At 38.4% G+C, this 23,828-nt stretch overlaps 1 protein-coding gene across 1 annotated transcript in view; it reads right to left on the bottom strand.

Annotated features, from left to right (window-relative positions):
* Positions 1 to 23,828, bottom strand: part of ntrk2a (neurotrophic tyrosine kinase, receptor, type 2a) — a 178,664-nt gene that overhangs the window by 5,714 nt on the left and 149,122 nt on the right. The window contains exon 19 of the mRNA XM_041787159.1: positions 5,571 to 5,729. Within this exon, the coding sequence (XP_041643093.1) occupies positions 5,571 to 5,729 (159 nt within the window). The remainder of the gene's footprint in view (positions 1 to 5,570; positions 5,730 to 23,828) is intronic.

Below are 23,828 nucleotides of genomic sequence, written 5' to 3'. Positions count from 1 at the left end.
GAGAGTGGCAAGCAACTTCAGTGAAAACTGGAGAGCAAGCTACCTGGTGGTATAGGTGTGGAAACTGTTAGCCCGTGCCAATAAACAAGGAGAGCTACTGCTGTCATGACCGAGACTTCACAACACTTAACAAGGATAGTGACTCACGGACGCCTGTAGCCTGCATCACTCCCCATCTAGAGTTCCCTGCCTTACTGAACGCTGGTGTCTTACAGACCTTCAACTTTTCAAGATAAATAGAAAAAACCCAGACTAGAAGAGCTGAATGGAAATTTGTCTTCCAGTTAAGTTTATGGCCTTGGTTTTATTCTTCTAATGGCTGATAATTTAACAGTTGGAACGATATGTTTACTTTATGAAAACATTGTGTCAGCTGTTGAAGTGGGAAAATGCACAGAAATAACTGTTGTTAGTATATTGTTGTCTTTGTCGATCTTGCAGACTTATATAGCTGATCAGGAGACAATGACACACTGCACATATACGAAACTTGCGTTGCGATAATGCCAAACACAGAGGCTTCCTGGGTGAAAAATAACATAATATAAACATTTTCGATAGAGCATTATATTTGAGCCAAAAGCGTTATAAAGTCAATATTTACTTAAAACGTGCTATACAGCTTAGCTTTCCTGCTTGAGCAAGGCTTTCTTAAAGGGGCAGCGCACACACTATAATTTCCAAGTAACATTTGCAACCCAACTTCAAAAGTACAGATATATACTTTTAAAGTGAAAATGTCATCTGCTTTGTGGAATAAGGAGATATCTCAATAATTTCCAGGATATTACAAGATTTTTCCAGGAAATTTAGCCCTTTTCTTTTATTTTAAAAAGGTATTCCATGACAGGAAAATTGGTCAACTGTTTCCCAGTTGAAGGAACCCTGAGAGTATGACTAAGCAAAAATAAGAGGAAAATCTCATCAGTTCAAGCTGAGATATTTAGTGCGGGTGATGGATTGTGTCCCTGGTGAAGTTCACTGCAGTGGCATACGTTGAAAATGTCACTGTGAATAAATTATTTATTGGGGTTTTGAAGTTATTTAACGCTTAAGTACTCAACAAGACGAATTCCTCTGGAGCGGTGTGAGAGGAAATTTAGTGTATGCATCAGATTTATTTTTTCGAGTCATTAAAAGATAGAGATTTTAGCTCAGTCCACCTCAAAAGGATGAAGAGGATTTGTAAATCAAGGAGAGAGGGCTTTTGGAAAGTACTGTGTACGTCATTCATTATTTCCTGGCAGCAGTTAGCAAAATATCTACACTGTTAATAGCCTGTGATATAATTAAGCTTTTTATAATTTCTCCACACAGTTAATACACCCTGCTGCGTGCGTGAAATGATTACCAATTTACAGTGTCAATAAAGCTCCAAAAAACTGTTATATTTCTCCTAAAATGCAACACATCCATTTCAAAACAGCTTAAATCCTGCAGATTATCATTCAATACGTCTGAATTATTAAGAATCCGGCTTGTTAGAGAGTCATCATCGTGCTACTCAAACATTTATTTCATCTTCTCTGATTGTTATCAGCTGATGAGAGCGGGTCAATTATGAATTTAGAGCAGAGGCACATCGTGTATGAGCGGAGATTGGAGAAAAGGTTAGAGGTTGAGTTGCTGACATGGACGGAGAAATGCAACCGGAGTTGAGGGTGAGGATGATGAGGTGGAGGTGAAGGTGAAGGGTTGGAGGGCTCTGACATGCTGGGTCTCTTTACGGAAACTAGGTCAAGACCCTGAGTGTGGTAAAGGGAAGATTTGTAAGAGGAATCAATAATTCAGATGAAACAGACAATCCTTTGCTTATTTATTTATTTGTTTACCTTTTCTGCTGATACAGAGCAGCTGCTTTTATCTATACTCACCATAAAGATTCAATATACATTTTGTAACATTTTAGTTCCTTCTTAGTATGAAATAAAGTGATTTTGTCTCCTGTTTGCTCGTGCATTCGTGTGATTTTACTCTTTTATATAGCTGAAATAATGAGTTTTATATTTGGCCCATCATCAGAAAAATAACCTCATTATAATCTTGCCAAATTGCCAAAAAAGCAAAGTCCTTGCCAGAACTCCACTTTGGTGATCTCTGTAAAGCAGCAGTGTAAGTTCAAAGGCGGTCATATTTTGAATGATTCAAACTTAAATTTGATGGCCTGATTAGGAGAAGTCTGTTCAGCATTACTGTTTATCATAATCTGCAGAAACAGCGAAAAGTCTACTGGCATTAATCCCCTATTTTCTTCTTTTTTTCTGCTATCTGTTATTTGTTCCCTCAGATGGGGCTCTTAGAAAGTCTCCTCTAAAGTACTCAAGTTTTTGGGGAAAAATATCTAAAGATAGTGGGTCAGTTATGAACATTCATCAACAAATATGTTCAATTTCAACAGCTTGCATGAGTTTACTTGCAATTTTTGACCACAGAAAACAAGAAAATACCCAAATTTGGGTTGCTCTGGTCTCCTATTTTGTTGAAGTGTAGTCAAGATGAGTTTTAGTTTTTGTTTTAGTTTTTTTTTTAATGCATTTTAGCAAGTTCAGGTATTAGAACAATTCTAGCACAGACTTTTCAGACAAAAAGAGCGGTTGTTTTTTTTTTTTTTGGCTAGGCTGTTTCTATCCTAAGGCAAGCCACAACTTGTAACGAGGTAAAAATAGCAAATGTCTTGACAACCCTAGTGGTGTTTTCATTACTTGAGCAAAAATCCCCAAGATTTTCAGGATCCGTCTCCTCAAATGTGCTTATTTGCTTCTTTCCACCTTTATATGACGGTTAAACGAATATTGGGATCACTTTTAATTCACTGAGAAATAAATCTTCAAAGTAAAAATTGAAAGTGATGCCTCATTGAAGCTCTAGTCTTTAATATTCCAGATAATAAGGAAAGATAAGATAAACTTTATCATTAGAGATAAATTTAATCCCAGGAGAAATTGCTTTGCAGCAGTTCAAAGTAGGAGAGAGAGAGAATATGAACATCAACAAAGACGGCATCAAAATGTAAATAATCTCATATTTAAAATCTACAAAGTGCAAAATAAACACAGTAACATGAATATAAATGGTTTAATGATTGACATTTGGGGGAGTTCTGATTTTAACTGTCATATGTTGAAAGTTGTCCACCTCTGAAAACTCATTTAATGAAGATTTAAAACTTACTCCAATTTAAAGAAGACATATCAAGCTCCCTGGCTCAGTTTCATACCTCACCATGATTTTAAAAAATGATGAAATGATATCAACTTGGTGACTTATAACTGATTAGGAGGAAATTATCCAGACCAGACAATTAAATCATGCACTCATGAAAAGCATGAAAAAATATTCTGTTTTTGTTAAACCAAACCCCTGTTCTCTCATATTTCTGGGGAACAACTTCATCTTTAATGTGTCATATAGCAGCATTCACTGCATTTGTCTACTGACCATGAACATCATTATTCATCAGAGTTTTCCCTTATGACTCCATTATAATTCAACCTAGAAATGTTGGACTCACTCAGGACATGATTGCTTTGACTTTTCACATTCTTATCATTCATATTTTTGCAAATATTCAGCATTTTGTGCTAAATTTTGCCCACTGAAATGAATGGAAAAATTCTCCAAAATTTCAACTTTCAGTTTTTCTATCTCACTTCATCCTTTACAACTCTTTCATACATTCACTTAAAAAAGTCATTCAACCTTTCAAATATTCCCAACATTTTAGTTTTTGTGTGTAGTTGCATTTCCATTACCCTTAGAAATGTGCAAAATCTAAATAGCCCAATAAAAACTGGTAACGGAAACACCTGAACTTCCAAAAACCTCTCAAATATCACTAAAAAATTTTTATGCTCTCATGAGGAGGTTTTTCAGATGTTTCAATGTAGAAATATATTGCAAAAGTGCAATGTAAACACTTTTTCCACATTTACACATCACAGGACGTAATGTATGTTTTCACGTGACCAGTTCACTCTGAGACAACATGGCGCGGTGCGTGTGGACAGAAGAGGAGACAAGACTTTTCTTGACATCATATTTAGGTCCATATACGTGGCTTTTGCCATACATGCAGACTTTGCCTCTGAACTATCATCTGTTGCCTTCGTCTTTTGTTCAGAATTGCCAAGGCAACCGCTGTAGATGTGATCATAACCGTACCAACAAGTTTTGAGCGTCCAGCTTCCTTGCAGCGGAGTCTCGCGAGACGAGATCGTACAAGAATTACGAGGCTCATGCCCAAACTCCCTTCAAAGGAAACATGCAAAGCGCAACTGTACTTAGTCGAAATTTAAGAAATATCGCTTTTATTTTGTGAAGAACTGTAATGGAAATGCAGCTTATGATGCAATGTTGTTCTTACTTTGATACTTTTTTCAACGTAGTCTTTCAAAGTTGAAAAAATCTTTAGCCCTCCAAGGTGTTTTACATTTGAGTCTAAGACCTCATCCCCACGTAGGCGGGTATTTTTGAAAGTTGAGGTTTTCCATGTGTTTTGACCCTCCGCACCCATGCAAACAGTGTTTTGGGTCACTGAAAATGCATCTTTTTAAAATCTCCTTCCAGATTGAAGATTTTAGGGAAACTCTGTTTGCAGTGTTTCCATGCAAATGGGAAAACTGAGTTTGTAATGCTCTTGTTTCTAAGGCTACGTTCGCACTGCAGGCCTCAATGCTCAATTCTGAGCTTTTCTCAGATCTGATTTGTTTTGTTTGGCTGTTCACACTGCAGTCAAATTCCAGAAGATCTGCTATGTATCTGATTTAAAACCACATATGAAAATGGCATGAATCTTATTCAAAAAGATCACATACAATGTGATCTGTGCCGTTCACACTGTCAGAAAAAAATCAGATATGAGACACATATAGCAAAAAAATCTGATTCGGGTCATTTTTAGCTGTGTGAACATAGCCTAAGAGGCACCTGGCTGCAGATATCAGACATCCATAAATTCATGCACACTTAGACATCTGTAATCTTTTTTTAAATCTATTTTTTCTTTGACTTTTTATGTGGCCTGCGGAGTGTTGTGCTCTGCCCACGTCAGTTGCTATCTTTTTTTAACTGAGGAGTCTTCATTAAAAACTAAACTCCATATGGTGAAAGTACTAAATAGTTTCATTTTTGTGGATATATATCACAAATTAAAAAAAAGGTGTTGTTTTAAAATGTGCCCATGTACTCTGGCTTGTGCTTCTGGCAGACTGGAGACACATGCAAAGCATTTTAGGAATCCGATTTGAAGCCGGAATACGTCATCACTTTTAACTAAATTTCTCTCTCAAAATGTGGAATTTATTCACCAAAATTGAACATAAGTCTTGTGTTTTATACATACATCTTATTTTCAGTTTCAGGTGTTTTAAAATAAGTGTCAATATTTGGCTCTAGCTATTCAATGATTGTGTCACACAAGCCAGGATGAGTAAATACATCCATTTTGCTATTTTGTCCTACCCACAGAACAGTCACAGAAACTCCTTACTCTGAATGTGTTTGCTGGTGTGTTTAGTGGAGAGGAAAACTTCCAGATATAGTAAAATCATCTTTTTTTTTTGTTACTGTACCTCGTTGTTGGAGAGCTGGTACCAGGGCTGTTTGCCGTAGGTGAAGATCTCCCAGAGAACGACTCCTAGACTCCACACATCACTTTCTGTGGTGAACTTTCTGTACATGATGCTTTCAGGAGGCATCCAGCGGATCGGCAGCATGGTGTGACCTCCAACCTTTAAACACAACACACAAACCACACACAAAAAGGAGAGAGTATAATGTAAGTATGAAGTACAGTGGAAATAAGAACAGGGAAGACTTAGAGAGGCTGTTGGGCATACCCTGAAATATACTGTATACCAGCTCCATTTCATTTCTGCCTTATGTATAATGCACAGTGTTTAAGGTAACAGAGTACTCAGATTACTTATTGTTGTAGTTATTAATGTAACCCATTAGTTTCCTATTTAAATAATCTGGTATCAATTACTTTTATAAATGAATCTTTTATGTAATAAAAGTTACTATCCTTTCCCTTTACCCTTTGTCTCCACAAGAAAAACATCTGCACTGTTTCTGTTTCTCTCAACATGTCGGCATATTGCTGTGTAGTGGGCTTGCATTGCTGGCTAGTTGGGCTGGTGAAATGGCAGAAAGACAGGATTACATCAAGGAAATATCCCTGTTATGCTGACTTTTCAGGCCAAGGGGACAAGAAAACATTAAGGAAACCTAACTTTAAAAGGTTTATTGCATTGTTTTCATTGTGCAGTCATTTTAATGAGGTATGCCGTATTACGCACAGCCTGTGGTTTATACTGGATGCATCTTTTCAGTTCATTGTCAAGCTGTAAGAATATCAAGGTTAGAGGTCATTTGCAAGTAAAAACACAAACTTTTTAAACTTGAGATCAATTTTAAAATGTTCATAAAATTCTAGACTTTTTAGTCCCAAAACTAACAAAACACAGCCAAAAGATTAAACTTACATTTCAGCTTTTGATCATTTATTTTGTCTGATTGAAGGGACCGATGTCATGGTTTAACTAGTGTTGAATTAACAGCTGACACTCAATTATACATCCTTCTACATTGATTGCTTCTTGATAGAAAGATTTTAAAAGAGGGCCTTAACGTTAATAGGAATGTTTTAAAGGAGTCACTATGTACATTTAAACAGATGAAAATTACTAAAGATGTCTTTGCAGATGCCTGACCAAAACAAAGTAAATGATGGAGGCTCATTAATTTAGCTTTGTGACTCAGCAAAACATTTTCCTAGTAATGTTAATGTCTCTGAAAATATTATGTTCACACTGGATCTCTCTGCTCATGAAATAAATATAGAAGGCTCATGTGATGGTTGTATAAGGGTTTTAATTTTCAGATTTCAAATTGGGCCACAGCATACTTAGATTTAGAAATAGCAGCTCTAATATGTTTTAAAGTAGTGCCTCTAAACCTGCAGCCTGAGGCATTGAACTGAGCCTGGCCTCATGACACAGTAGATTGCATCATCTCTGTTACGGTAACACACAGCTCTGCCTTTCAGCATGTTATTTTACTTCACTGAAGGATAAGCTGATGAAAGAGCACTGCTTTTTATTCACTCAGGCAGGGATGTAAGCTGTTTGCTATCGAGCTGTAATCATTAAATACAATCAGTCAGTGGACAAATATTAAATACCAGAGAATAACTGATGCAGATTCATGCTGATTAGAACTGAATAAGAAGCTTTTGTTGTGATATTCTGATTGGATACAAGATTAAGGGTTCTGCTCATGATTGCTGTATAGGACATCCTTGGGTCAAGCAACGAAAATATGCTGCAGGTACAGGTGTTGTATAAAATATGACGACAAGCAGACACAAAAGCTGAGTTCCAACTAATACGCATCTTTAGTATTTGTCCATTTCTTGCCGTTTATATTGTTATGTCATTATTGAATAATTATATAGCACTTTGCATATTTTTTTCATGCTGTGCAGGCCGAGAACGGACTCCGAAAGCACCTCCCCTCCCCGCTTACGTCTCCTCCTCCATGAATCTACAGACCCATCTGCGCTCCATTGCTCCACATGGATAGCACAATCCATTTTCTGAGGTTTATGCCTGTTATTAATGGCTTGGCACCCACACTTGGTCTATTTCTTTGTTAGTCAGTGGGTTATTTAATGGAGTAATAAAATGTGCACGGTCACACAGATAGCCATCAGGTTCAGTGGTACGCCTGGGGAAACATATCTGCCTCCATCTCGGTAGCTCTTACTCCTCATAACCAGGCGCTTGCTCTTCTGCCTCCAACGCCCTGTTCTGCTGCTTGTTTTTCCTTGCTTGTCATCTCTCTCCCCGGCTCCGTCTAATTTAACTGTGCTTTATTGGCACAATGAGCATAACCAAGCGCAGAATTGCCAAAACAGTGCAGCCTGAGGGTTACAATGTAAGAAGGATAATAAAAAGGAAAATTTAAAAGAGCCAGGCAATGGTTTACACTCTAAAACACATAATACAACACTGTTTAGTAGAGGGCAGACGTTTTAATGTAGTATTAGGATTAAACAACAGTAAAGCTATGTCTCTAGTGTAAATACACTGTCAGAAACTCATAATCTGTGCCCAAATCAGACCTCACCCACCTCCCAGTGTGCAGTAAATCACCTTTTTCTACTAAAAGTGATTTATTTCAGAGACATGTAGGGAGAGTACCGTTGTTTCTGAAAGTTTAAACCCAGAAACAAGGAGGTGTAACTGGGGCAGCAGGTAAAGTCAGTTGTGTCTCAATTGGATGTCAGGGTTTTGACCTCCAGCTCCTGCAGTCACATGTCAGTGTGTCTGTGGGTAAGACACTTAACCCCAAGTTGCTCCCACATCTGCAGCAGTAGCATGTGTATGTGTATGGATGTGTATGAATGGGATTAGTTAATACAGACAGCCATAGTAGCCTTTACTCATGGTGTGTAAATGTGGAGGTTGTGAACGGGTGTGACCTGTAGTGGTAAAGTGTTAAACAAAGACAGTATTGGAGCCATTTTTTTTTTTTTTTTTTTTTTTATTCCTTCGACTGTCAGTGCTAACAACATACATATTTTAAGGCTAAGGTCTTTTTCAGTAGAATTTTAAAATGTTACTTCCAGAAACTGTAATGGATCATAATTAGGCTCGGTACACTTTTTGTGCACACTCAGGTTGAAACCCATTAACACCACAGTGTTTGATCCCCCAGCCATCACAGTAAAAAGAAAAAGAATTCTGGAGTCAGTGCTTTCAACTAGCTTTTTTTCCTGTTCTTTTCCAAATGTCAGATGTTTAATGGCATGGGAGGAAATTGCATGCTTGTTTCTTAGTTTCCTATGGGGGCACTGTTGTCACAACTGATTAAATTTTTAAAAACAAAGAAAAAACATTAAAATGAAAGTTGTTGCTCATTATTTGCATATTCAAGGCTTTGAGAATGTCCTTAAAGGAAACCCAATTTACATGTCATATATAAAAAGTATATCATGTATTTTGTGTGTTTTTACATCTCAAAAATCTTTTTTCTTTAATTAAACTGGCACTGAAAGGGTTAAATTCCTAAAAATTAATCATTATTTGATATTTATGACCAGGTCTGATCTTGATTTAATAATTAGTGCGAATAAAAAAAAGGAAATTATTTAATGTGTGGGATTTTTATTGCTATTTATGTGATGTATGGCACCCAATTTTGGCTGCCCACAAGTAACAATTTATAAAGGTCTTTAAATAAAAATAATGCATTAAAATTGAAGTTGTTCCCATTATTCATTCAGGACTGTGATGATTCCAAGAAAATCCAATTTGCATGTACTAAATAAAATAAATAACTATATATATATTTGGGCTGTTAACATTAACGTGTTAATGCTTTTGATTAATCTTAAAACCTTAACACATTAAAAGATGGATGTTTATGTGCCTGTTTACAGGTGGGTCAGACACAGCCAGCTCAATGGCAATTTTCTCTCTAAAAACCTGGCGAATGTTAGTTAAGATAAAACCAAAGCTGTGGGTACGTGCTGCAGTGATGAACCGTCTTTACACCGAAGCACGAGTCTGAAGTCTCTGACCTTCGGGCAAAGCACATTTTTGCTAATGTTAGCAATGATATTAACAACAACACGGGATCAAGCCATGGTCGGCCAGCTACAGCGGCGGAGTCCAGCAGACCTGGATTTGCCCACAAAATGTCAACATATAAGCAAACTAATGCAATCTGTAATGGGCGCCAGAAACTGCAGACCATCAACATCGCTGACGACAAGGGGCTTAAAGATATCCAGATTGCCTCGGGTGAACCGTCCTACAAAACACCTATGATGAGAACTATTGTCAAAAGAATTCGTGAACTGTATGGCAACGAAAGTGGAGCAGCTGGCCCAAGCAAGATTTACTGATGGGAGATGACTGGACATCAGTCAGCAACCATAGCTACCTCGGGCTAACAGCACACCTGATCATTCAATTTACAGATACAGTATTTTGTACCTGATGTGTTTGTCTGCTGGGCTCATTTGCAGTTTATAAATATTATTTCTAAGTTTATCAAGACATCTGATTCACAAACCATTACAACTAAGCTCAGATCTCAAAGTTTAAAACTATAGTTTGTTGAATATTTCTTTATTCAAACACCATACTTGTACTTCTTTTATCTGAAACAAAAACCCAAGTAAATAGCAGTATTTAATAGGTACGATTTATAAATAATAATGTTTTTTATAAAGTGCTTTCACTTTATAAAAAAGAAATAGGTATATTTCTTTTAAAGAGGGGATTATTCTTTTCCGATTTTTGGGTGTTAAAGAGACAGCAGCAAAAACGAAGTGTTTAAGACAGAGGTTAAAATAAGGGTTTTTCAGGACGCCAGTGTGAGAAACATGAGTAGTTTTTTGAGCTGTAAACCATGTAAAGCTACTACATGGGTATCAGAGAGATGGTGTAAAGTCTTGAAAAAAGGCATAATACCCCCTCTTTAATAACAAAAATCAGGGGGGATTTTGCACTTCAAGTACACATCTCTAAAAAACAATCAATATTTTATATTTGTGATCAGGTCTGATCTTGATTAAAAAAATCAATGCAAAACACTGGGAATATATGGTTTCCTTTTGCAGGGGTGTAAAGTAACTAATTCCATTTACTCAAGTTACTGTAATTGAGCAGATTTTTTTGTACTAGTATGTTTTTGAGTACTTCTCAAAATCACTTCTTATACTTTTACTCAAGTACATTTTGAGGGAAATATTGTACTTCTCTACATTTTAAAAAGACTAAAAGCCACTTTCTAGCTTTCTGCTAACAAGAAAATGTCCAAAAGTTTGACTTTCACAGCACATGATGGTCAGTAGTAAAAGAATGATTCCACATTTCATCCTAAGACAGCGTTTGCATTTGACTTTAAAATACGTCTCACCTTATAGTTCAAGCTCAACAAATGTCAACACGTGCATCGCTTAGAAAGGTCGTATGTCAAGGTCAAGCTCGATGGCATCTCTTTTGTCTGGCCCTTTTCATCCCTGCTAATATGCCTGGAGACCGCTAGTTGTTTTTGGGCCCTTGCTCAGGATAGAAACGTAAAAAAAAAATACCCATTACTAATAAATTAAAACCAACACTAGAACAAATAAAAATGTTACAAAAACTAATCACGGAAACAACTCAACTTTGTCAAGCTGGTAAACTAGAATTAAGCTGAATAAATGTTCTAATTTAAAACAGAAAGCTAAAAACAAACACAATAAAACCAAATGAAAAGTTACAAACAGTAACAACCTTGTAGTAAATTCAGAGTCCTATATAATAAACAGACTTCCATTGTGATTCGGGACACTTTCTCTGTTCCTTCAATTAAATTCCATTGGATAGATAGTTTTCTGACAGGATTTATTCACTGAGGTGCCTGGACCGGCTGGTATGCATTAGTCTTTTTGTTTTATTCATCATGGCTGATCATTTCCCCTGATGGTCTGAAATATTAATACCAGGCTCTTGAACTGCAGGGCTGCATTTTTTCATGTTTGTTAACTGTCTGTCTGTGCACTCTGAGAGAGAGAGAGAGAAAAGAAATAAGACAAGAGGAGGGCAGTTTAAAAAGGCCTTCAAGGCTGAATTCATAAAGTAAGAAAAAGAAAGAACATGAAGGTGCTGAGATGCAGAGCCTCATTTTTTCATGTGCCTGTCTTTCTATGTGCAGGAGCATCAAATATTAAGAAAGTCATGTTAACGGTGACGCAAAGATTCTCAGTGAAGTTACGCAGATCCATCTTTCTTTGTGTCATTCAGCCTTTTCTCTGTTGTCTCTGTGCTGTCAGTCTTTGTCTCCTTTGCTGTTCCTCTCTCTCGTTCTCACCTCTCTGTCTCTGAGCCAGTCTGTCTGCCTCTCTCTCACTGTCTTATAAATATGCATCATTTCAGCAGCAGACCGACGCCTGACTCTTCCAGGAAAGCCTAAAAAAGAGGAGTGAAAAATAAAGCAGAGGAGGGGTTTGGGATCTCTGTGGTGACCTCCTGGATGTATCCATGGAAACTGGACAAGCTTAAAAAGAAAGCATTATGGGATGTGGGTGTAGGAGGAGCTTATGTGACTAACTCCACCTACTCTTTGTTGCACAGAAACTCTACCTTAATTGCCCTCTGTGTTGCCATGGAAACAGAAACTCTTTCCAAGAATGCTGGTGCTGTGTGTGTTTGTGTGTGTGGTGTGTAGGTGTGATTTTGTGTGTGTTTTTTCTTTTCCACGGTAATAGAGCTCGCTCTCCCACATGGCTTTGTTACAGGATAATGGGTGATCTATAGGTTGTCTATAGTGTATTTCTAAAGCTTTAATTAAATCCACTGTCAAAAAGCGCTAACACAATACAATCATCCATGCCTGCCGACCTTTACGTTTTAAAATACCAAATAAGGGGTGCCAAGACATATGCCTCTAAGCCACATTTAGTTCCAGCTACTCTTCATGAACAAAAAAATTCAGCCACCTGGTCATTTCCCCTAACCTGGCATGCCAGATGGATTTGTTTCACACATCTATCTGGTAAACCTCTCATAGACAGCATTTGGGAAAGGTCAGAGCCTTTGAAAAAAATTTGGAGGGTGATTGGATGAATGTTCTGTCACATCTTTACGAGTCAATCAGAGCAACAAAACATGTGACGTAGCCACTACGGAGGTGCGTCCCCACTGAAGGAGTAAACTCCATAAAGAACTGCATAATGTGAACCATCGTGACTGTAGACATGGCAGACATAGACATTCCGCCATGATTGCACCGGCCTCTTGTTGCTGCTTGCTCACTTTCTAACCGGGCCCAAACAGTTCAGACGGAAGCTTTGCAAAATGGATTTGCCAGTGAGAAACGTGGAAACGGGCGTATCCCTCTGCTTTGCAAGGTTACATTTCCCCAGCACAGACTGAAATGCCATCGTATTCAAACACATGTACTTTAAGATGGAGTTGGCCCCACTTTTGCAGCTACAACAGCTTCCACTCTTCTAGAAAAGGGCCTCCCCCAAACAGCTGCCACAGAGTTGGAAGCATAGCATTGTCTTGTTATGCTGAGGCATTAAGGTTGCCCTTCACTGGAGATAATGGGCCTAGCCCTAACCCTAAAAAAATAGCCCAATACCGACCCACCCTCACCAACCTTAACAGCTGACACAATGAAGTCAGGCAGGTAATATTCTCCTGGCAGGAGAAAAATTATGCCTACTTAATTTCAATATCTGGCTTTCACTCCCCACATGAATTTTAACAATAGTGTCATCATTTACAGTCTAATAATGCCTGGGCAAAAATGACAGAGAAGTGACTTTTGATTATCTTAATATTAACAGAATAGGGGATTCACTTTAAATTGATGTTTCACACCTAAAATTCAGCATAGGGACATACAAGGTTATATTTTTGCCATTATATTTCTCGTAGTGTAGGGAAAATGCATTGAAAAAGAAACTTCCTGCTCATGCTGGAGGCGGTGCTAGAGCACTTGGACCTTGGACCGATCCCAGCTTGGAAGCGCTTTTTTAAAGTACATTTTTCCCTCATTGTGATAAATTTATGAATGAAAATAAAATGTTGGTTTTCTGTTTGGTAAATACTTATGATGTGCTTTTTTATAGAACAGACTTCTCTGTTCAAAACAAGAAGTAGTATTGAGAAGGAGGTTGGCGGTGCTGAGCCACGTTAGTCTTAACTTGCTGGAAATGCGGGTGGGGTGGGGGGTCCACGTTATGGACGTGAGTATGAGCAACCAAACTCACAATCTATGGCAGCCCCCATTAAAAGGCACAATTAGAATATAAAAGTAAGAAATAGATACTGTGGGACCTAAATTACTAAAACATAACATCGGAATGGTCACTTTTTAAATCACTACAGATATTTCAGAGCAGAAATTCTACATATTGTGTCTTTAAATCTACTGATATTCTTTTAAAATTATTTTATGAACTTCTTTCTTGCCGTAGTCTTTTTAAGTTGCTTCTATAGACCATTTTTGTGTTTGCAAGCCGTGAGAGTAAAGTGCTGGGAGTCGTGATGTTTCCATCCTCTTTAGAGCCAATGTCATTGCCGATATCGATTGTTATTTATCATTGTAAAACCATCATGTTGAAAAGCAACAATTTCAACTTCTTTGTCTTAAAAATTGTGTGATATGAAATTATAGAAATGGCTTGATTTGGCTGATTTAAATGAAAATTTCATGACGTTTCATTTATTATCATCTATTTCTTTTGCTCCAAACTATCATGACTCTTCGCAGATAACTATCTTTACCATGCTAAAAGATTCAGGGCTTTTGTGTAAAAATCTGGGGCTGTTAGCCAGGTAAGTCACCCACTGGCTCTGCCTATGATGAGCTAGACATAAATAAAGCTTTTTGTTTACTAGCAGAGTATACCGCAGATTATGTCTGCTGATAAGGTGGTCTTCAACGTGTTAGCACACATGTGTAGCATCCACACAAGTAATCCGGTCTAGATGAAGGAATCCCAGAACACCTCAGTATGACAGTCTGAGCCATCAGATATCATTTTCAGTATGCACTGAAGAGCATTCATGCATCTGAATTCCCAAAACACATGTAAATCCTAGTTTATATGAGTGGAGTCTTTATGAATCACTGTGGTTGTTAATGTGATAGGTGCTGCATACACTATGAGGATAAAAGTATTTGGCTACACCTGTTGATTACTGAATTCAGGTGTTTCAATCGGACCCGTTACCACAGGTGTTTAAAGTTCAAGCAGTCTCCATTTTCAAACATTTGTGATATAAAATGTGTCATTCTGAAGAGCTCAGTGACTTTGAAAGATGACACCTTTGCAATAAGATTGTGAAATTTCATCCATGCTGGATGTTCCACGGGCAATTTTAAGTGATATTATTAGAAAGTGGAAGAGTTTAGGAACAACAGCAACTCAGACATGAAGCCAAAAACCATAAAATCACAGAGCAGGATTAACAACTGCTAAGTCACCAAAGCTCTGCTGATTCCAAAGCTGACGTGTTCTTAACTTCTACTCACATTAGTGTAGTCACAAAAAAATCCTCACATCCCCAAGTCGAGTGCCAAGAGTTGGATGTAGTAGATGGCTGCATTTTGCCAACTGTGAAGTTTGGTGGAGGAGGGATAATGGTATGGGGCTGTTTTTCAGGGTTTGGGCTAGGCCCCTTATCTCCAGTGAAGGCCAATCTTAATGCTTAAGTATACCAAGACATTTTGGACAATGGTATGCTTCCATAACCTGACTCGCCAGATGGATGTGTTTCACACATCCATCTGGTAAACCTCTCATAGACAGCATTTGGAGAAGGACAGAGCCTTTGGGAAAAAAAAAAAAAAAAAAAAACTGAGGGTGATTGGATGAACGTTCTGTCTGTCACGTCCTTATGGGCCAATCAGAGCAACAAAATACGTGACATAGCCCCTACTGAGGAGTAAACTCCATAGAGAACTGCATAATGTGAATCATGGTGACTGTAGACATGTCAGTACATGACTTTTGTCATTTTTGAAAAGAAAACAACTCAATGCTGGTTTTTGTTCTTCTTTTAATGAAGAAATGCCATCAAGTTCTGATAAAACTGGTGCTTTAGCAGCATCCACGCTAATGTCTTCGGCCATATCCACACTGGCCTCTTGTTGCTGCTTGCTTACTTCAAGACTCTGCCACACCCAAAAGTACTGCCCCTTGTCGCTGATTGGTTCTGTCATTTTCTAACTGGGCCCAAACTGTTTAGATGGGAGCTTTGCAAGGTGGATTTGCCAGTGAGAAACATGGAAATGGGCGCATCCATCTGCTTTGCAAGGTTAATGCTTACAACTTTGTGGCAACAGTTTGGGGAAGACCCTGTTCAATTCCAACATGACTGTGCTCCAGTGCACAAAGCAAGGAATAGAAAGACATGGTTTGATAAGTTTGGTGTGTAAGAACTTGGCTAACCTGCACAGAGCACCGACCTCAACCCCATGGATCACCTTTGGGATGAAATGGAATGGAGGTTGTGGGCCAGGCTCAGTGCCTGACCTCATAAATGCTCTACAGAATAAAATACATGTAGTTAACTACATGTATTTGAATACAGTGATTACAGTCCTGCCTGTTGGTCAGCAGCCGAATATCTTTGTCCATATAGTATACACACAAATTAAAAAAGTAGAAAATCTCATCTGAGCTCTTAATTGTGGTTTTAAAATGAATGTATTTTCATGTTTGTAAAAATAGGTCTCAGTGTGGTCGATTTTCAGTAAGCAGTCACAGTATCCTCTTTGTTCTGATGTATATTTGTCACAGCTGTGTTTTTTGTCCACTTCCACACTCACTCCTGCTCTGAATACAGCTCCTCTCTGGCCTCTCCAGGTGCTCCATTAAGATGCTGTTTGTCTGAGCTGGTTGGGACCCAGAGATGGGTTGTAAAAATGAAAAAAAAAAAAAAAAAGAACAGAAAAAAAAGCACACCAGCCAAATGACTCCGCAGAGATTATTTAGCTCTGCTTTGTTGCCAGTGTTTTTCAGCACTCTGTGTCAGCAGCGTAAAACAGTCAGACTGCAGCCCTAAAACCAAAGCAGACATTTAATTCTCCTTTATCCTACACATTTGGGCATTGAATCAGCGCCGGGAGAGTAGGAATGAATGTGCAGCGTATGTGCATTCAGCCTCTAGTGTGACATAAATATATGCAGGCAGGGAGAGCTGAAGATTTGAATGAAGCCTCCTGTACGTCTTCGCTGTCAGCTCCATTGTGTAACAGGGGATTCAATGACGTCGCTGGAGCCCACACTCACACACATAAGCATTAGGTGGGTGTTTGAGGTAGGAAGGGGGGGGCTACAATTCCTCTATGACTCATCTTTGCTCCCCTCTGACGCAAGAGCATGACTGAACCCCCCACCAACCAGTATACAAACACCTCCCTGCCTCTCCTGGATGCTGAAACACAGCTCGATCACTGTGTTTTACCTCCCACCATCCTGTACCTCTCCTCTGCTTTGTTGTTTTTCCCTCGTCTGTCTAACTCCAAGTCCTTTTCTGTCATTTCTCGCTGTTTCCCTCCGTCTCTTATTTCCTGCTGCAGAATGTGTTTGTGTTTGACTATCCTGTACACTGTACACAGACCTCTTCTCAGCTCCCCCACCTCAGCATGTCTGTCTCTTTATCGCTCTATAACTGCTTTTTCTCTTTCAGTCTATTTATTCCTGTCTTATTTTCTCCCTCCATCTCTACGTCCCCCTGCTCCTTCCCTCCTTTCATCTCGTCGCCACCCTCCTGCCTCCGTCTCCCACACCTCCGTCTCTCCCCTCTCTTCCTCTCGTACTGCCTCAGCATACTAAACACAAGTTCTCTGATTACTTTTCTTCCTGAGAAAACGCTGGATACAACTCTGAGGCCCGCCGCCACTGCCTTCTACCGTCGCCATGGCTACAGTCTCGGCGCTTGGCATTATTGGGGGGGTGAAAGGATGAAGGAGGAGGAGGGGTTGTGTCATCACACAGATATAGTACTGAAGAAAGCCACAGGGAAGAGATTTTAATCTTTTTGCATATTTAATTTGATGCCAAACATAACCAGCTATTCCAGATTTAATCACAGCAGCCTCTAGAAAAAGATCAATGACATCATTTTGCATTTGCGTATAACAAAGAGATTATTGTTCACATTTTCAACTCATATTTATGACCTTTTTATAGTTATGGCTTAGCCCTGTGTGGTCATAACATACTTTAATCTTAGAAAGCTCATAAAATGTTTACAGTGGATTGAATCTCTTTGTAATCTAGAAAATATAACCTGAAATTTTCAAGTACAGACATTCCTCTGTCACATAAATATTTATGAGTATAAATATAATTAATATAACAGTATATATTTAAAAATTATTTGGAATAATCAGGTGCATAATTTGGTAAAAGGGGGCCAACTGCTTTTGCTCTCTACTATAAAATCCAGTTTAAAATACCTACTACGTCACTTAAAAAATTAGTTGCCCCCTTTGTGCCAGTGCAAACAATGTATCAGGATAAAATGCTTGGACGTGCACAGTCATGACCACATATGCAGGAGTCCATGACTTCATCTTGTGCTTTTTCAAATAAAGACACATTTTGCATTACTATCACTTTGTGTGAAGAATGTGATTTTAAAATAGTGATGGGAATTTCGACTCTTTTCAGTGATCCGGCTCATTTGGCTCTGCTCAGAAAAAAGACTCGGCTCCCATACGGCTCTTTAGTCAGGAACCTGTTTGGCTTCATTTGACCTGCCAATTTTTGCAATGTTATAACATATGATTGATATTTGGACAGGTATTTACCCCAACTATGCTCCATTTTTAAAAGTGATGTAAATATCATGCTGTTATTTTTTAAAATGTACTGTCTACTCAAAACACCTTGTGGGTCAGATGAAATCTGCTCACTGGTTGGGATGTATGACACACCCGACATAAAGTCCTTAATGCAAGGTGTACCTGTGGCAGTGGATAAAAGATCATTCCTACTAATCAATCAAATAACATACAAACACAAGCAATCTATTTACAAATTATAATAATAATAATTATAGATATAAAAATATAAAAACAACTTTCCAACGGGATCCAGCTCTTATCGTTTCTGTAAAAGAGCCGGCTCTTTGAACTGGCTCGTTCAAGAATGACCCATCACTATTCTAAAGCTCTCATTCAGGTAGAACAGGAAATATGATCATTTAAATTTGATATAACAGTTAATTTTACACACGAGGACAGTGTTCCATACTGCACAGGACTGGCACTGGTAATTTTTTCCAAATTTCAGCATATTATACCATTTTTAAAAGGAAAAATAACCTTGTATTTAACTATCTGCTTATCTTTCCTTCTGTAAAAATGCAGTTCATGTACTCTAATTCTCCTTGCAGTTGTGGTCATTATTGTACAGTGGGATGGTTAAAAAGATGGAAACACCAACATTTATAATATTGCATTTTTAAGCATTTAGCTTGATTTTGGCTCACATATGCATCTTTTTATGTTTAATTTGCGCTGATTAGGAATCCCTCACAGTGTTGGAATGCTAAAAGTCTTGATTTTTGGATCAAGTACAAAAATTGTTTTAAACCTGGGCATCAATTAGTGGACAAAAAAACCAACAGATATGTGTTCTGTGTAATTTTAAGCTTAATATGTAAGTCTTGAAATGATAACTTGATCGTATTTTTATAAATGAAGTATGGCTATAAAAAATGAGACTGCACTAGTGAGGGTAAAACCAGATAGTATTGATTCTTCTGACGATTAATCAAGTAGTCTAATAAAAAAAAAAATCGCATTTTTTAATCCGTCACTTTTGCTTTTTTAAAGAGAAGTAGTACTAGACAAATAAGAAAAGAAGATTGGTCCCTGAAATGATTAGTAGCAACATTTGTAATATAATTTTTTTTTCATAAGGGTAAATATTCTAACTTACTTACGTTAAGCACCCTTTTTGCATAAATGCACTCCTCAAATCATGTAATGAAATATCAAAACATTTCTAAATTGTTCAATTTTTATTGAATTATATTTTCTTGACTAAAGTCTGCCCTGATCATAAATGTTAAATTCTCTTTCTTTTAACATTTTTAAACCTTTAAATGCCATATGTTAATCATGGTGTCACTGCAGTTTTAGATAGAAAATACACATTTTTTTCAGTTTACTATATGCAAAGCAGAATAATTCCTTTTTGATTACAGCAGCCTGGCATATGCCAATAATTAGTAGCAACATTTGTAAATATGCATTACTCGTCTGCGGAGTCGATGTCGGAGTCTGCAGTGATGGTGTCTGAGTCAGGGCGCTTTCACACTAGACCAAGTGGTTTTGAACCATGCTGCGCGCGATTCCTCCACCCTCCTCTCCTCTCTCCCCCCCACTGGCTTGCTTTCACACTGGCAACATTGATCCGTGCCTGGGCCCACTTGTGAATGTACTCAGTCTGATACAGCAGGTGGCGGTATGCACGTAGCTGGTTTACCAACCTGCCAAGGAGGAGAAAGAAGAAGATGCTACTATTCCAACCACTCGGGTCATGACCTGAGCAAAGTGTGCATCCGAACTGTGCCAGAGTCCAATTGAATCGTGCCCAAGACCCCCTTTCCAAGTGGGCCTGGGTCAGAGCGCTGTTCGTTTGTATTCACACTGATCAAAACAAACCAGACTTTGGGGTCAAGTGCACTTGGATCCAGGACCAGGCCCCTAGTGTAAAAGCCATCTCAGATGGTACCACGACATCCAGGGCTTTTTGGACCTCCTCTTGGCTAAATTCTCTCTCCATCTCTTAGAATTCAAGGTAAGAAATGACCACTTCAAGTGGAAATAAAACATGTATTTCCTGCCCTTGTCCATATATGTTATAAGAGATGTCACGAGGTAAAAACCTATTCAGGGCCAAATGTAAAGCCCTAACTCTCAAATGAAGCCCAGACACCAGAAAATACATGTTTTATGCCTTAATGGCTTATGGCTTATCAGAAGCAGTGGTTTGATTTGGTTTCAATGGGGACTTTTTGCACACTAATGATATTAGTCTATAAAAAAGTTTACTTTATTTACGTTGGGGTGATTGTTGTAGCAGGGCCAGAATTCTGAAAATTGTGCAAAAATGAACAAAAAATAAATTATATGATAATATTAATTGTAAAAGAGGACTGAGCTACTGAAAAGAACATCAACAAAGTGTGCATTTTAGGCTCAAGGGGTACCAGATGCATAGGCGATCGTTCGCGTCTTTTGTGAACACATCAGACCGGACACATTTTAGACTGGAGCTCTGCAAGGTGGATCTGCCTGATGACAGACGTGGAATCTAGCCAATTCATCAGCTTTGCACGGTTGCCAAAAAAGACCGTGTCTTATACAGATGTGATATATATTCTGTTCTTTGGGGGAAGTAACTTACAGTGGGGGTATTTTGCCTTTTTTCAAAGCTTTACACCATCTCTCTGATACCCACGTAGTAGCTTTACATAGTTTACAGCTCAAAAAACTCCTCATGTTTCTCACACTGGCGTCCTGAAAAACCCTTATTTTAACCTCCGTCTGAAATGCTTCGTTTTCCCTGCTGTCTCTTTAACTCCCCCCTATCCACGGACCTGCTTTCCTCTGATTGGCCACTTTTCCGGAGGCTGGCCGGCGGCAGGACTCAATGTTTTGTGCCTGCCCCTCCAATGTGGCTAATGTTATTATGCTAGTAGTTGAAAACTTTGAATGAACCGGTCCGACTAAGTAAAATATAGAAAATTTTGATATACGCCCGTATGTGTTAGACCCGGAGTCTGATCCTGATAGTTTGGAGAGATGGGGGGAAGAAAAGCAGCAGCAGCGAAGGATAGAGCAGGATGTATCTGTTTGGTAAGAGTTTAATTACTCTGTTGCTAAGTGGCTAATGGCTAAAAGGCCTTGTGGGGGCGGTCTGTTCCACTTTGCTGGCAGCATGGACGAACCACGAACCAGTCAGGAGATCCTATTGTGATGAACATATCAGTCTGGTCTATCGAAATCTCGTCTTGGTAGAATCTCAGCGAGATTTTCAATAAACCGTTTTCATCAGTTCACGCGCTAATTCCAAGATTACTGCCGCATACGTCTATCTTGCGATTTGAAAATTTGCATACGTGGAGTATGGACACCTAACATTGTGACTTTATATTTATGTTTTAAATGTCAGAAAAGTATAATACCCCCACTTTAAAGTTGTGTATTTTATCGTTTATTTATTGTATTATTTTTGTCTCAGTGTAGTGATAGAGTAATAAATCCTTTAGAAAATTAAAAATGTCAAAGACATTCTTGATCTGTACATTGATTGTTATCACTTCTTGACTACGGAGGATATTTCTTGTTGAATGGCCACTCCTTCCTTCCTCGCTCTACTCTTTCTTTTTTTCCTCCTTGTCCTCTGAGCTCTGTCTGTGTCACTGGTGTCACTTTGTCACAGCAGAGGGGAGAAAGGAGCAAGGAAAAATGGACAGTCACTATCAATCAGTCAGTGCGATTTATTAGATTTCTGCCTTTAGGAAAGGTGACAGATCGCTGTACAGAGGGATTGAATGCACACACAGTAAGTCTCCTGAACCCCAGGCTTCTTGACACTCAGAGAAGAGCTGCTTAATGTTCCTACAACATTTATGCACTAACCAGCCACACAAATGAATTTCATGTCTTTACCTTTTGTGAATGTGTGTTTGCAGCCTTTTTGTTTTTGCACTGTTGCGATTTCTTTGCCACGGCCACGATTGGAGAGCATGTGGGTTACACCCTGTTTTGCTGCAGTATATTGGTTATTCTGTATGCCTTCTCTATGCATCCTTAAGTATGTTTTCACTATAGTTGCTCTGTATAATTTGTATTTAGTACAGCTCTAATGAGGCCCAAAACATATATTAAAAAAACACAAACAAACCATTTTGTTGCGCAGCTGATTGGAGTGACAGAAAAATCAATAAATTCACAATTCGGCTACGTGAAAGTCTTAGAAATGAACTGACTTTGTGCAGTTTTTACTGTAGAAAGTTTTTGATGGTTAAGACAATGTTTAATACATTTCTCAAGAGAAGCTATTGATTCTAGACTCCTGTTTCATGGTCATGAATAAAGCATTTTAGGCAACAGTTTTTGGAAAAGCAATGTTTCAATTTAAAAGTGCCTTCAGTTTTTGGCCATGTTTAATATTTTATGTGAAAATTTCCACAACAGAAAAAAAAGTACAATACAAACTTTTAGAGGGTACAATATGCAAAAATATTTCCCTATTCAGTTTAAAAATTTGCTTGCACATGCAAACATTGTCTTATTTAAACTGTTTAATAAACATGGTACTTTTATGAAGTGTTACATACATATTTTTACAACTACTTGTCTAACACCCAGGGTTCAAACCTCAGTCAGAGCACGGTCTGTATCCAATGTGGGCTCTCTACCAAACAACTCAACCAAGTCTTTCCTGTTATCAAAACAACAATTTCACCAGCATGGCTGTCGCCCAGGTCGAAGAGGTCTTTGTCAACTTTAAGACAAGAGGGCTACTGGTTCAAGACATTCAGAGACTGGAGGACATGGATCTGCTGGAAGGCTAATATGCGAGTGAAAGAAGATAGCACTCTGGGCTGTAACCCCCAAAACTGGGAGAGTGGCTCCAGCAGATTCCTGGACTAACATCTGCGATCTCTGTCCAGTAGAGCGCATAGAGGAACAGCTAAGACGCTGTGCAGAACCCTCAGGGTCTCAGGCAACTGATAGAAGACCTGAGCTTGAAGGAGACACAGCACTGCCAAAAAGGGCGACTGGGGAATCCTGTGCAAGCTTGACTTTTAGATTTATTATTTAAATGAGAGCAGCACTGCTACACCATTGATTGAAAATTGCATGTTTTACACATTATTGTAAATTTATATGCACAAAATTAGTATAAAACTATTGACATTGGGTGAGATTTATACTGAAATCAAAATTATATTTAAAAAAACTCCTTAAATCTAAGTCTTCTTAAGACTATTCTTGAATGTTCACAGCTGTGTTTAACTATTCCCTACCAACCTCCAGAGACGGGGGGGGTCCCCAGGTCTGGCACTGTTATTTTGGGGGTTGTGGGTTAAACAATTTGGGAACCTCTGATTTAAAGGTAGCAAACAGCTTGAAAGTTCTTATTCTGTCAAACAGTGTTGAACACAGTTATATATTAAGAGATATGCATAAGTGCATGTACAAAATGACTCACTGAAATCCAGTGATCCTTGGTCAATGTGACAAAGTTTACATTTTCAGAAGTTCTAGTTTAGTTATTTTCT

The sequence above is a fragment of the Cheilinus undulatus genome, linkage group 5 (genome assembly GCF_018320785.1).
Source record: "Cheilinus undulatus linkage group 5, ASM1832078v1, whole genome shotgun sequence".
Classification (NCBI taxonomy): Eukaryota; Metazoa; Chordata; class Actinopteri; order Labriformes; family Labridae; genus Cheilinus; species Cheilinus undulatus.
The sequence above is the reverse complement of the archived record's forward strand: the minus strand, read 5'-3'. Positions and strand labels throughout refer to the sequence as shown.